The 13,248-nt window shown below is 35.4% G+C and overlaps 1 protein-coding gene across 17 annotated transcripts in view; it reads left to right on the forward strand.

Annotated features, from left to right (window-relative positions):
* The window catches only part of SYNE1 (spectrin repeat containing nuclear envelope protein 1), a 327,350-nt gene that overhangs the window by 142,131 nt on the left and 171,971 nt on the right, over nucleotides 1–13,248 (forward strand). For all 17 annotated transcript variants that reach the window (XR_008234789.1, XM_052784707.1, XM_052784709.1 and 14 more), the window contains 9 exons: nucleotides 1,255–1,356; nucleotides 3,111–3,314; nucleotides 4,276–4,483; nucleotides 5,208–5,320; nucleotides 6,004–6,209; nucleotides 7,273–7,428; nucleotides 8,623–8,914; nucleotides 9,619–9,791; nucleotides 11,810–12,119. Coding sequence is in view for 16 of the 17 variants with exons in the window: in XM_052784707.1 (XP_052640667.1) it covers nucleotides 1,255–1,356; nucleotides 3,111–3,314; nucleotides 4,276–4,483; nucleotides 5,208–5,320; nucleotides 6,004–6,209; nucleotides 7,273–7,428; nucleotides 8,623–8,914; nucleotides 9,619–9,791; nucleotides 11,810–12,119 (1,764 nt within the window). In the remaining variant the exon portion in view is untranslated. The remainder of the gene's footprint in view (nucleotides 1–1,254; nucleotides 1,357–3,110; nucleotides 3,315–4,275; nucleotides 4,484–5,207; nucleotides 5,321–6,003; nucleotides 6,210–7,272; nucleotides 7,429–8,622; nucleotides 8,915–9,618; nucleotides 9,792–11,809; nucleotides 12,120–13,248) is intronic.

A 13,248-nucleotide genomic window follows, 5' to 3' on the forward strand; every position in this document is an offset into this window, starting at 1 on the left:
AAATGATGTCCTTAAGAAGATGCACCGTGAACATATACAAGTAGTATGATAGAATATGAAATGGTGCTCAGTCAGTATTTTGCTCAGGACAAGCTTTATCTAATGTTGTTCTGATTAATATAGCAATCAGACCACCTAAATTAACCACTATTAAAACTGATTTGGAGTAAGAGCAGCCAATACCCAAACCACAGGTGTACCTGATTCACAGGAGGGCCAGAATAGCAGAAGACATGATCACTGTGCGTACATTTGCAATCACAGAATGCATAGCCCATACTACTTTTTTTGCACTCTCTTTTGCAAAGGCAAGAGGAAAGGCAGTTCACTGACAGAAGGGTCCTGTGCTTTCAGCAATCAGAAATAGATGAGCATGGACAGAAATAATCAGTGTACCTTTTATATGGTCTATAGCAGTGGTCACTTTCTTGATCAGTCACCTAATATTATATCCTTCCTAGCACAAAATACCCCCTGAGGATTCTTCTGGGGCCACCTGAACTTCTACCATTCAGGGCAAATGTTAAGTGCAGCAATTTAATCCTGAAATCCACTGTCCAATGTTTTAATTGGAGTGATCTCTTTGAATTTTTTAAAAAAAGAAAGTTTGGGTAATAGGATACACATACCAATTACTTGCCTAATACTTCAGAACTACAATTATACAAATTATGATTTTTTCTTTCACTTTGCTATTATTTTTTTTAATAAGTAGAATATTTCTTTATAACTTGGATCTCTATGACCACAATAAATACAAGGACCAGATATGTCAGTGCATATATAGCAGCATTTTTTAATTCCTTTTTGAGGTTAAAATTTATTTCTGTGTGTAATTTTTTTCTGAAAGCTCACTTCCTTGTAATAAAAAACAGAAAGCACATGTTATACTCTGCATGCCATTAAGTGGAACCTAACAACCACAGTAGATTTTTCCAGTCAAATAAACAATGACATTCGCATTTTTATTCAGCCAGTTTTAAGAAACTAAAGCTGTTAGTGCATTTTAAATGCTAAAAATATGTGTGGTTATCCTAATGGAGGGGTCAAAGAAAAACTCTGAACTGAGTCCAATAAAGAAAAAGAGATGGGAGATTTTTAGAGAAGAAAACTAAAAGAACAACAGTGTTTTCCCTCTGGTTACTAAACTTTGTTTACATTATCTTTCCTTTCTGCAATTGATGGAGCATCCTTTTGAAGGTCTAAAACCTTCTTGTATTTTGGTATGAAACTTTGACTACATCTTTTTTACAGTCTGAAGTCAAGGATAAAGAACTGAAGTTGGAGCAACTTAGTTCCAAAATTTCAGATCTCAAAGAACTGACCCATAGCCAACAGTCTCCTGCAGATCTCCAGGTAAAATAAAGATATTGGTAATCACAGACTGTGCTCAAATAACTAAGAAGAAACTCCTCCTGAAATTTCTGTCTCTCCTGTACTGCCTTTTTCTTTCAAGGTGACAGATACAGCATTATTTATATGTTTCATAACTATTCTTTGTTCATATTTCTTTACTTAACTTTGATTTTTTCTGAAAAAAAGTATGCCCTAAAGTAATTGAACATTAAAGTTGTAAAAGTATTTTTTACTAAATCGAAATAGAGTAAATAGCTTGTAAGGTAGCTGATCAGATATGAGACAGATGATATTTTCTGCACTGCACAACATTAAGCCACATCATATGAGTGCATACACAGGTTTGAAAGAATTATAATGCAGTAGAATATGTTCATTTGCTTTATCAAACCAAAAGTATTCTTTAGTGGACTGGAATTAGTGCCCTGAACTAGCTGTTACAAGAGAGGGGTAAAATGCGAACCACTGAAAGTGAGCTGTTGAACTTTCATTATTGGCTAGGTCCTTATTTTTTATGTTCTAGGGCAGATGCAAAACCAAAGTACGCTATTTTGGATGTTTGATTTCAAATGGAAATTGCTATGTGAGATTATTACTTTCAGTGTCAGAAGTTTTAAAAGATAAGCTGACTTCTGCAATTTCCACAGGCAGGGAAGTATCTCGATAGAAGTTTATTTCAAAACCATTTATCAGATTTTAATGGAACTTAATATAACACTCAAGCCTTGTCCACATTTTGCCATGACCATACACATAAGCCTAAATTACTAATCAGATATGGCTCAAGAACCCTATAGTATAAAGATGTACAAATTATATGGAAGTGCTTATTTTCTCCCAAATTGTTTCCTTTATGTGAGAGGTTCAGAAAATTCAGGTTTCATCATATGTTTCATAATAAATATCTGTCCACTTATAGAGCAAAATTTAGAGCAAATTATCTTGCAGAATATCACTGTTAACCAACACACACCTATTTCCATCTAAGTATGAAAAATACAATAAAAAATTTAAAAATTACCTACAATAAAAAATTGTAGTTGATCTATAAATGCAAATTTGAAAATAAAGCCTCACAAACTAAACATAAATCCCCAAACTATTTGCCAACATTCAAATGCTAAAAAAGTAAACTACAGTATGATCAGCTCATATCCTAAGAACAGAAACATTTCCTTAATAGAATTTTCAGTAATTGTTCATTTATAAACATCGCCCTATTATGACTGATTTGATTTACTTTTTATTAGTACTATGTGCACAGCTAACATCTACTATAATTTCACATTTTGCTGTCTTTGAACAGGTTAATGGGTAATAGTCTAACTTATTTTTGTATTGTCTTCAATTTTTATCTGCCTTACACTGAGATACTTTAAGCGTCAGTGCTCTTAAGCCTCACCAGTTGATATTTCTTTTAATAGAGCTAGTTGTGTTTAGGTCTTGTTCTGTATATATGGCAAATTAGTAAAGGAAAAAGATCAACTGTTTAATTTTTCAGAGGTGGATAATAACTTCAACAGTTTGCAGTCTGGCTTTTTATAAGTTAGTATCCCTTCTTTGGATTACTGTATATCTAAGACTTAATCCTGAAAGACTGACATTTTTTATTTATGTAAGTATCTTTAGTTATGGATGTAAAGACAGCAAAATGATCATTGTGTGTCACTTTCTTACCTTCCATTTTTTTAAAAAACATTCACCATAATAAATATTTTATTTAAATGCTTTAATACATAACATTTTGCTTTTAGTTTATAGAATCAGAATTGAGGCAGAAGTTGGAACATGCCAAAGAAATATCAGAGACAGCAAAAGAGACACTGAAAGATTTCAGTACTCAGAAGATGCAGTTACAGAAGTTTATTGATCAGATGACAGACTGGTTAACAAATGTGGAAGAGACACTGTTAAGCTGTGCACATAACCTGAATCCTGAAGCTCTAAATAAAGTGAAGGTCGGTGCTGAAGAAAATGAACATGCTTTTTCTTATGCAGTTATTTTTGGGTTTTTATCAGAGTTTTGCTAAGCATTATACTTAATTTTCATTTGATAAAAAATATGTATCTGCACAGCTGCTAGAATATTAGCAAATAATACAGTGATACTCTTTAAGAAGTTCCAACAATGAATGAAAGTTCTGATTTATTAACTTTATACAAACCTTTTAGAAAATTATAATGAATAATATGGTCTTTGTTGTGATAAGAACCGGTTTTGTTACATTGAACTCTTCAGTCATTACTCCATCATGTTTACAAGTCCATTGATTCCCTTGCAATATGTTATGAACTTATAACTCATCACAGTAAAAGACCCTGGACTGAACTCAATTTTAACACAACCTTCTACCTCAGAAGTCCTCCTCAGTCCTTGTATACAGTAATTCTTTTGTCTACATCCTAGAGCTCTCTTGATTGCATACAATTATACACAACATAACGTGACAAACCACATGGAGATTTTTTGTGTGAGCACATGTTAATGTTGATATACTAGCCAATCAAATTTAATTTTCAAACAAATGTTCCTCTCTAGTCAGATGAAAAGTCCCTTTCATTCAGAAGTCCCACCAAATACCAGTGTCATTGCATCTCACATGTACCTTCAGACTTTGCTGAAAATAACTATTGCTATTCAATATGCCTTGAAATTGATTTTTTTTCTTTTTAATAGAGTAGTAAACCATGAGAAACAACATTTTTCACATTTCTGTGATGGCTCTTTAGTTTCAAGGATCATCTCACTTGGAAAATTCAGGAAACGTGATCCAGTACTTCTTCCCTTTATTGTGTCTAGGACTTGCAATAGACCATAGTAGGAAAGAGCATATGGGAGGAGCAGGAATGCTTGAGGAAAAGAGAGGGCTCTTTTGTGTCTTTACAAATGTCATATTTGTGTTGTAACTACATTTTCAGGAAACACAAAAAGACCTTCAGCTTCAGCAGAGCAGCATTGACTCAACCCGTGAGAACCTCAACAGCCTGTGTCGCAAATACCATTCTGCAGAGCTGGAAACTCTTGGTGGCACTGTCACTTCATTAATAAAGAAGTATGAAGCTGTGAATCTGCTCTGTTCCAGAACACAGGCCAGCATGCAAGAGTCCTTGGAAAAACATTTCCTATGTGAGTCTTCAGGCTTGTTAATATGAGCCGTTAGCCCACAGCCATGAATCATTCTGGAGTCTGCCAGAGTTTCCAATGATGTCACTTGCAATTACAACTTTATTTTTGTGTGGAGCCTTTCAAAAAGTCCTGTTACCAAATGTTCATTTGGTAACTGCTACAAACCAAAGCATTTTACAAAACCAGAATTCAACTTTAAACACGTAATATGCATGAAAGGCAAGCTCAGCTCCACCTTTCTTCACTCTTAGTATACATCTCTGTTGTATACATATACTTTGTGTATTTGCCATAAAGAGATGTATATAACCAAATGAAGATGTTTATAATGTAAAAGTCCCCATCTGAAGTATTTCCTGGGCTCCCTGGATAGTCAGTGGAGAAAAGTAGGCAATTTTTAATCTTATATATTAAGATATTACTCTAGATATTATCTAACATTAAATTGGGACATACCATCAACTGAAAATGCCTGTCTTTTCCCATTGACTATAAAGGGGAGCCTAGTGTGACTGTTCAAATTTGGATGTTTACAGTGGAAACATCTAACTTCTTGTGAAATGAATCCCAGTCCCCAAGGTCATTGAAGGCAATGAGACTCATCCTGGTAGCTTTTGCACACTGTTCCTGAAGGATAAAAGAATTGTGGAAGACAGCTGTATAGTATTGTGGATAATGCTGCTTAAAAAAATATTCTCTTCTCTATACTTTTTTATTAAATAAGATTCTATGCAAGAATTCTGGGAATGGTTTTCTGGTGTGAAGGCTGCAGTAAAAGAATCATCTGACAGGTCTGGAGACAGCAAAGCCATAGAGACAAAGCTACATGACTTGCAGGTATAGTGAACAAATTAAAAAAATAGTAATTGGCAATTTAACTATATGTATCCAATTATATCTCTAAAATAATCTGTAGATGCTATCATATTTATTGGGTTTGTTTCCAAAAAGGTAATTTAAGAATGGTTCAAGACAGCAATATGTACTGTAGAGGGAATACAGTGGAAACTGTCCCCCCTGTTCTGAGATACTAGAATTTAATTTCTGGAAGGTTTATGTGTAACTAACCTATTCTTGTTTCTGATTTTTAATCTTTCTTTCCTTTTTTTTGCCTTCTTTCTCTTCCTTTTCCAATTTTTCTTACACTATTTCTTATTCAATCTTTCACATTAACACTTATACATCAAAGCTTATCTGTGTAGATTTTTGATGGGACAGAAAACAAATAGCTGACACCTCCTGCAAACAGCCCTAATTCCTGAAATGTGTAACATCTTCAGGACATGACTAGACTACCCAGAGACAGACAGGACTACCTTGGGACCAAATAGGAAAATTGAGCTCTGTGAATTGTAACACCACTTAATAAAATTTTATTTGAACTATCTGCTTAGAATTTTTTCCATAGCTAGACATGGCCAGACATCTTGTTGGGGAAATCTGACTACTTCTAACAGAGATATTGCTTATCTTTATTTATTAAATCTTGCATATTTAAACTGTGTTCTTTCATTACACAGAGTGTGCTGGATTCTGTTAGTGAGGGACAGAACAAGTTAGATGCTGCCTGCAAGGAAGGAGAAAGTTTGTATGCTTGCTTACCCAAACCGGTTGTGAGCCATATTCAGGAGCAAATAGCAAAGTCTAACCAGAACTTCCAGGAATTCCTCAACCAGTGTCTGAATGATAAGAAGGCTCTGGAAACTTGTGCCTCACACCTGGGAAGGTGAGTAATACCAGTACTCACAGATGGACTGCATGAAATTGTCCAGCTGCAGAAATACAGGGCACAATTTGAAATTACTTCCAGTTACTCTAGTCCTGTTAGCTTTTTTCTTTGGAAATATTTAAGAGAAAATGAAGTTGTCTGCTAAAAACAAAGCAATAGGTCCTGCTCCAAGGGTAATGATTTGGTTAAAGAATGGAAGGTCAGGATCATATATGCAGAAGATCTATGTAGCTCATGCAATCTGGGATCAGCAGTTGGGATCTCAGTAATTTGCAATTTCCTGGAAGGAAAAGGTGTGATGAATTTTCAAGTTCTGCCCTGGGGTTTGAAGATAGTATGCTTTTTACACAGCATGTATCTGTCCTGTCCCATTCCAGATGGACGTATTTCCTAAGGAGCTAATAATAAAACACTCTTAAATTATTACTCGGGGCTGGAATTTGGGGAGTTCAAATATATTTAGGTATAACTAGATTCAAAACTGTTGCTAACTGAAAGTAAAAATAGTGTAGCAGTACAGGGTAAAACAGCAAGATGGGATGGTGTGCCTTCATGTAAGGAAAAGGTTTTCAAACTTAGGGTCAGCACTTGTTTTGCTGAATTCTGAGCACTCGAGATTCCACTTACTTACATTCTGTTGGAGAAATTGAAAGTACACCACTTCAGGTGTTGTAAGAGTCAATACTGAGTAAAAGCCCATTTTTACCCATTCTTTAATCTTAGACTAAATAATTATAAGGATTTGGAAAAAGCTTTCTTTGGTCTGCCTTTATTGAATGTAGTAATAAATAAAAGCACTGTCACTTTAAATTTTGGAGGCTTCTTTTCTCACTGTAGTTCCCATGATTTTGCTGAACATTTTTAGAGAGTTGCTGAATATTTTTAGAGTAGTAGTCACTGTGGAATTATGTTTTGTGTACAACTCTTATTCTTGAAGCATGAAATTGATACCTAGCTTTATTTTCCTGGTCTTGTGGATATTGAAAGAACTGAGTTAGCTTCTTACTAGCTTTACTCCACCTGAGAAATATTTTTAAGGGAGTATTTATCTGTTCTGTAGCTTTGAAGATCAGCACAAGAAACTTGGCCTGTGGATGCATGACATGGAAGAAAGAATAAGCACAGAAGCATTAGGAGAGAGCAAACAGCTTATTCCTGAGAAGAAAAAGGAGGTGCAGAAAGTGGAAAAGTTCCTGGAAGAGTTACTGAATTCAAGGTAGTATGAAATACTTTTCCTAAAATACTCTCACTTTTTCCTCTGCTAAAGCAGCAGTGAAACTAAATTGTTGGGGTAAAGTGTGTTTGCAAAAGATAGAGAATGGTGTTGCAACATACTCTGTGAAAAGAGGCTGAATCCAGATATTTCCAGTTTTAAGGAAATTGGAATTTGAAGACAACTCCAAAATTTGATGTTGATACATTTCTCATTAAGAAAAGCTTATCTTATTTCATTAATAAATGGAGACTGAAAAATATAATTTTCAAAAAATAAATCTCAAAAATATTGCTTGTAAAAACAATAGTAAAAATTACAATTATCATTATATCCATTTTAAAATTTTCTTTCTTTCTGTCCTGCAACACTCAGGTCCAACCGGGTTAGCAGAATCCCCTTTCCCATATAGCCGACTTTTATAAAGACACATTGGCTGTGAAACCTTTCTAGAATCCAGACTTAGCCAACAGATGATGAAGTAATTGCCTTTTTTAGTACAGTGTTTTTTCAATTTTTTTTTTTTATTATTAGGTTGATGAAGATAGAACAGAAATAGTAGTCAGTTGTTCGAGCCTCACAGCATGCTAAAAGGAAACACCCAGTCACTACCTATCCCCTTGAGATTGATGCAAGACATTTCGGTCTGATGTAAACTCCTTGTAATCACAGAGTATCAGGAAGGGTGATTCAGGAGATAGAGATTAACAGAGGCTGTATAAACCCAGAGTTTTAATCCCTTTTACTGACCCTTGTACTGAACCCCAGAGTCAGTGTCTAATCCTGGACAAATGGCCTGACCTTTCCATCATGCCTTCCCACCTGACAAAGACTATGAACTTCTCAGAAGCTTTGGCAGGTGCAAAAAGGTAGCAGTCCATATAGAACTGCTAAGTCTGACAGCCGAAAAGAAAATTAAGTTAGCTTTTAATTTAAGGTGCAAGACAAAGATTTCAGTGTGATCATTTTGAGCACCAAAATCTGCAAGAAATGGCACTGTACGCAGGTAAAGGTACTAATCAATACACACTGGTTATATTTCCTTTCAGTCTCTCCCAGCTAATTTTTCTGTTAACTATGAACTTTATCACTGGTGGAGTAGGTGATTATGTCAGCAAACTTCGTAACTCTGATAGTTGCTATAAAAATATCATATGTTTTCTAAAACTGATTTTCAGTCTCATTATTTTCTTTCAGGGAATCTTTTGATAAGCTGTCCCAAATGGCACAGACTTTAAATGAAGAAGGCCATGATGCAGGGAGGGAAGTGCGCCTGGCTTCTCAACATCTCGCCAATTACCAAAACATGGTCAAAACTGTCAAGGAGAAGCTGCGAACATGTCAGCTTGCACTCCAAGAGCATCTCACTTTGGAGGAGGCATTACAGAGTATGTGGTCATGGGTGAAAGAGGTTCAAGATAAACTGGTGTCATCAGAGAGCACTGTTGGCAGCAAAGCCACACTAGAGAGACGACTGACACAAATTCAGGTAAAGAAGGGTACAACTAGAGATCATGCATTAAGATTAACACTGATGTGGGCCACATCAGTGGAAAAGGAATATTTTTATATTTTATTCTTTCTACGGTTATGAAGGAGAAGATTAGAATTTAAGGTGATCTTGACAAATTGGGAGGTGCAGTATGAAAAACAGGATGAAGATTAATGGAGACAGGTGCCAGGTATTATATTTAATAAGGAAAAGTGAACTATGGAAATGTGTATTCAGGTCCAGAAGAGCTTTCTAATGGAGGGGAAGCCTTGGAATAATTGACACAGAGAGGCTGTGACGTATCTATCTGTCACAGGAGGTCTTCACTAACAGGTTAGACAAACATCTATTAGGAAGGTCATCAGTGTAGATCCTGCCATGGGCTTTCTTGAGATTTCTTCTAGCTATGTGGTGCTCTCTTTCTGTGCAGTGCTTGTCCTACTCATCATCTATTGCAATGTGAGCAATATTTTAGGATGACCAATGGAGTGAAATACCTGTATGTCTGTGGGAAGGACTTCTGGATCAATTGCACATAGCAAGGGACAGGCATTTACAAGAAAAGGTGCCTAGGAATTCATACTGGGCATGGCTGTCAAGGATAAATGAGCTCAGAGAAGACAGTGTCCACTGTTGAAAGAAGAACAGCTTTCACCCCTCAGCAGGTTGCATTTGATATTTTGACTTATTTTGCCTCACAGGAGATCCTCTTACTCAAAGGTGATGGTGAAGTTAAGCTGAACATGGCCATTGGCAAAGGAGAACAAGCGCTTAGAAGCAGCAATGAGGAAGGACAAAAGGTGATACAAACCGAGCTTCAGAAGCTGAAGGACGTATGGAATGACATCATCAGCACCTCAGTGAACTGTCAGAGGTAAAACTCCCTGGAAAATGCAGGTCAGGCTCTGCCATCTTTGCTTACAAAGAGTGGTACCTTACAGCATGTAGGAGTCCATTCATTCATTACTGGTATGTGAGGGGAAGTTGTAACATCAGAGAGAATCAGACTGAAAAAATTATATCCTTCTATAAAAAGATGAGTTGGCCGTATCAGATGAATCAAATTTCATACGAGATCATAACTGATGATAATTTAAAAATAAATAGAAATCATACAAATTGATACAGAGAAAAAGCTAGAAAAGATTTTCTGGGTTATTGAACCTGTACTTGGGCAGGACCAAGAACATCTAACGTATTTATCTACCTTTTCCTTACAAAACTCTAGGAAAGTTTCTCAATTCTGTCTTTCCTTACATTTTTTAATTAAAAAAATTCCTAATATCCACTCCAAATAATCTTTCTTGCAAACTAAGCTGATCTCTTCTTGTCTTAACCTTGGTAGAAATGGAAAGGTTTTCCTATTGCCTGTGTGAGAACATTTTATGTATTTGAAGGCCTCCATCATCTCTATTCTAGACAGACTGATGTTTCTCAGTTTCTCAGGACTAATACTTTCTGGACCTCTTTCATCCTTGTTTCTCTTTCAGTAGATTGCAGACTCAGTACTCTGTCTACATTTTTCTTAAAAGATAATAACTGAAAGTGGGCTTACTTCTTACTGTATTTGGTACCTTATTAATTCTGAATAGAGTATCAATACTTTCCATTTCCTTCATACATCACTCTTCTTAATCCACTCCAGAATGAGATTTTCCTTTATTTCCAACAGTATCATATTGTTGAATTTTGTTAACTTCTTTATCTTCTACTATCTCCAAACCCTTTTCCACAGTACTAAGCCTAGGGAGTTATCTCCAATTTTGTATTTGTATATCTGATTTCTCCTTCCTAAGTAACGCATTATTTTCATCATCAAATTCCATCTTTTTAAAATTTTTTTTAACAACATCTGAAATTTAAATCCTGCCATCCACCTAGCTGCAGCCACTCCCTGGTTGCTTTCATCTATGGGTTTTACAAGCACTCCCTGTTCCATCATCCCAGTCATTACAAGATAGAAATGGGCCCTTGGTGAACTTCTCCATGATCCTAATTCCTTAGTTCTCTGATGAAAACAAAGTTTTCCCTGCATCAGAAAACTCACAGATCACATCAGAAAGGTCAAAGGTCTGTGTTGTAGATAATCTGAGTGCTAGGGTATCTGAGTCCTAAATATAAACTGTCAAAGGTGGGAGCCATGATATAGGTGAATTGGAGTTTTTCAACTGAAAGTGGTACCACTTTCTTACATATTCCAAAATTATTATACAATTACATGTCGAAAACTATCATGGGCTGCCTTTAAGATTTCACTTTAATTTCACCCAATTTTTGTCATTAAAAAATATTTAGATTAGGCTAGACCATTACATTTTGAATGAAATCCTTACCACACTCATGTCTATCACTAAGTCCAGTGGAATGAGAACTACATTGCTCAACACAAATCCCAGAGCAATCTGGTGATCTGCTAGGAGGAGCAATATATAACAGAAGAGAGTATTTCTTATAAATTGTAAATGGGACTATATATAATGGATTTTTTCTTCCAAAACTTGGCAGAATATCTCTTAATTGTTAATAATTTCACAGGCTGCTGTACATTTTATTACTCTGATCATAAAGAACTCCAGTAATGCTCTCTATTTTACTTTTCTGGTCAGACACTGAAATGTGTTTTTCATTAGTCTGAGACAGACAGATTGCTCACGTAACCTGTAACAGGGAAGCAGTTGTATCAGGTTATACGCAGTAGCCCAAAGAACACAGAAATTCTAAAATAGCTTGGCTGTAAATTGACATGGAAAACTAAAGCAAGATGGAGGAAAAAGCATATTCTAAACATATTATACATGGCTACAGACAGTGTAACAATTAAGGTATAAGCAGACATTTTTCAGACCTTTCAAAAGTTCTCATCTGTACTGTGTATGTTTCTTTTAACATAAGCTGCCTAGAGTCTGTCATTAGCAAGTGGAATGAATATCTGGAAAGGAAAAAACAGCTGGAACAGTGGTTAGAGAAATTGGATCACGAAGTGGAACAGCCTTTAGAACCACAGATTGGTCTGAAGGAGAAGTTTGCTCAGCTGGACCACTTCCAGGCTATTGTTTCTGAGATAGAGGATCACTCTGGTGATTTACAGCAACTCATTGAAAAAGCTGTGGAACTGTATGAAAAGACAAAGGATGATTCTTTGGGAGAAGCAGCTCAAGAAGAACTAAAAACACAGTTTAATGACATCACAACTGTAGCCAAGGTAAGATAAAGGCAAAGATCTCAATTTCAAGTAAGTAAAATGTTTAAACTTTGGTATATGAGGCTAAAATTTTGACTTTCATAATATTTCAGTAACTAAAGGACTGACTGTTACAACTGAGTCTAGAAAAAAGTTGGACATACTTTACTAAAATTCACTTGAATGCAAAATAGGTATTGGGAGTTGAAATTGGTATGGTTATGGTTTTTGAAAAGTGGAAGGCATATATTTTATTCCTAGTTTCATTTATACAACAATATTTCTGACATTCTTCCAGATTTATTTTCATCTAATTCTTTTATATTCATTCCTAGAACTCTTTTTTTTCCTTAGAATGGGAAGAATGAAATGCCTCTCTGAGCAGAAAACATATTGTCAGACAGAGAAATCCTATTGTCAGAAAGATATATGCCCATATTTTGTGGTGTGTTCAAGCCACTAAGCACTGCATGTGCTATACAGGTATTCTGTTTGGTTTCTGAGGAAAGATACATGAGCTCACTGAGACCTTCTGCCAACCAGATCATGACAGTGACACTAGCTCTGAGTTACAATCGCCACCTTCTCAGCTAATGGGAAAGTTTACATCACGAAGAGGTCATGTAATAACAGGCTAATGTGAGACTGAAGTAAACACTGTATATAAATTTACAGTAATCTGATGGAAGTGTGATTCAGGTTTTCATGTATTGAAGATAGTGCTGATGGCTTGTAGGTAATTAATATATAGTCTATATAAAAATAGTACCAGAGTAAAAAAAATAGTGGAAGATCTAACAAATCATGTCTTAGGAAAAATGTTAAATCTAGGGCATATGAATTTACTTCTTTAGTAAAAATCTGCATTTTTCTTACTAAACTTGATGAAGGAAAGTCATTATGTGGAATCATGTAATTTGGTTTTGGATTTGTTTTTTTTTTAATTTGGGGGATAAGATATACTATTATTGTCATTGTTTTATTGCTTTAAACATAGACCATAGATATTAGAGCCATCTCAGATATATCTAGTCTGTAATTACCATCTAGTCATGCACTCTTCTGGTTTTATGATGAACTTTTGCTCTCTTTTTTTACTGAAAATAGTAAGCTATTAATCTGGTTTCTAGAGAATCAGTGCAGTTTCATC

This window comes from Harpia harpyja, chromosome 4 (genome assembly GCF_026419915.1).
Source record: "Harpia harpyja isolate bHarHar1 chromosome 4, bHarHar1 primary haplotype, whole genome shotgun sequence".
Lineage (NCBI taxonomy): Eukaryota > Metazoa > Chordata > Aves > Accipitriformes > Accipitridae > Harpia > Harpia harpyja.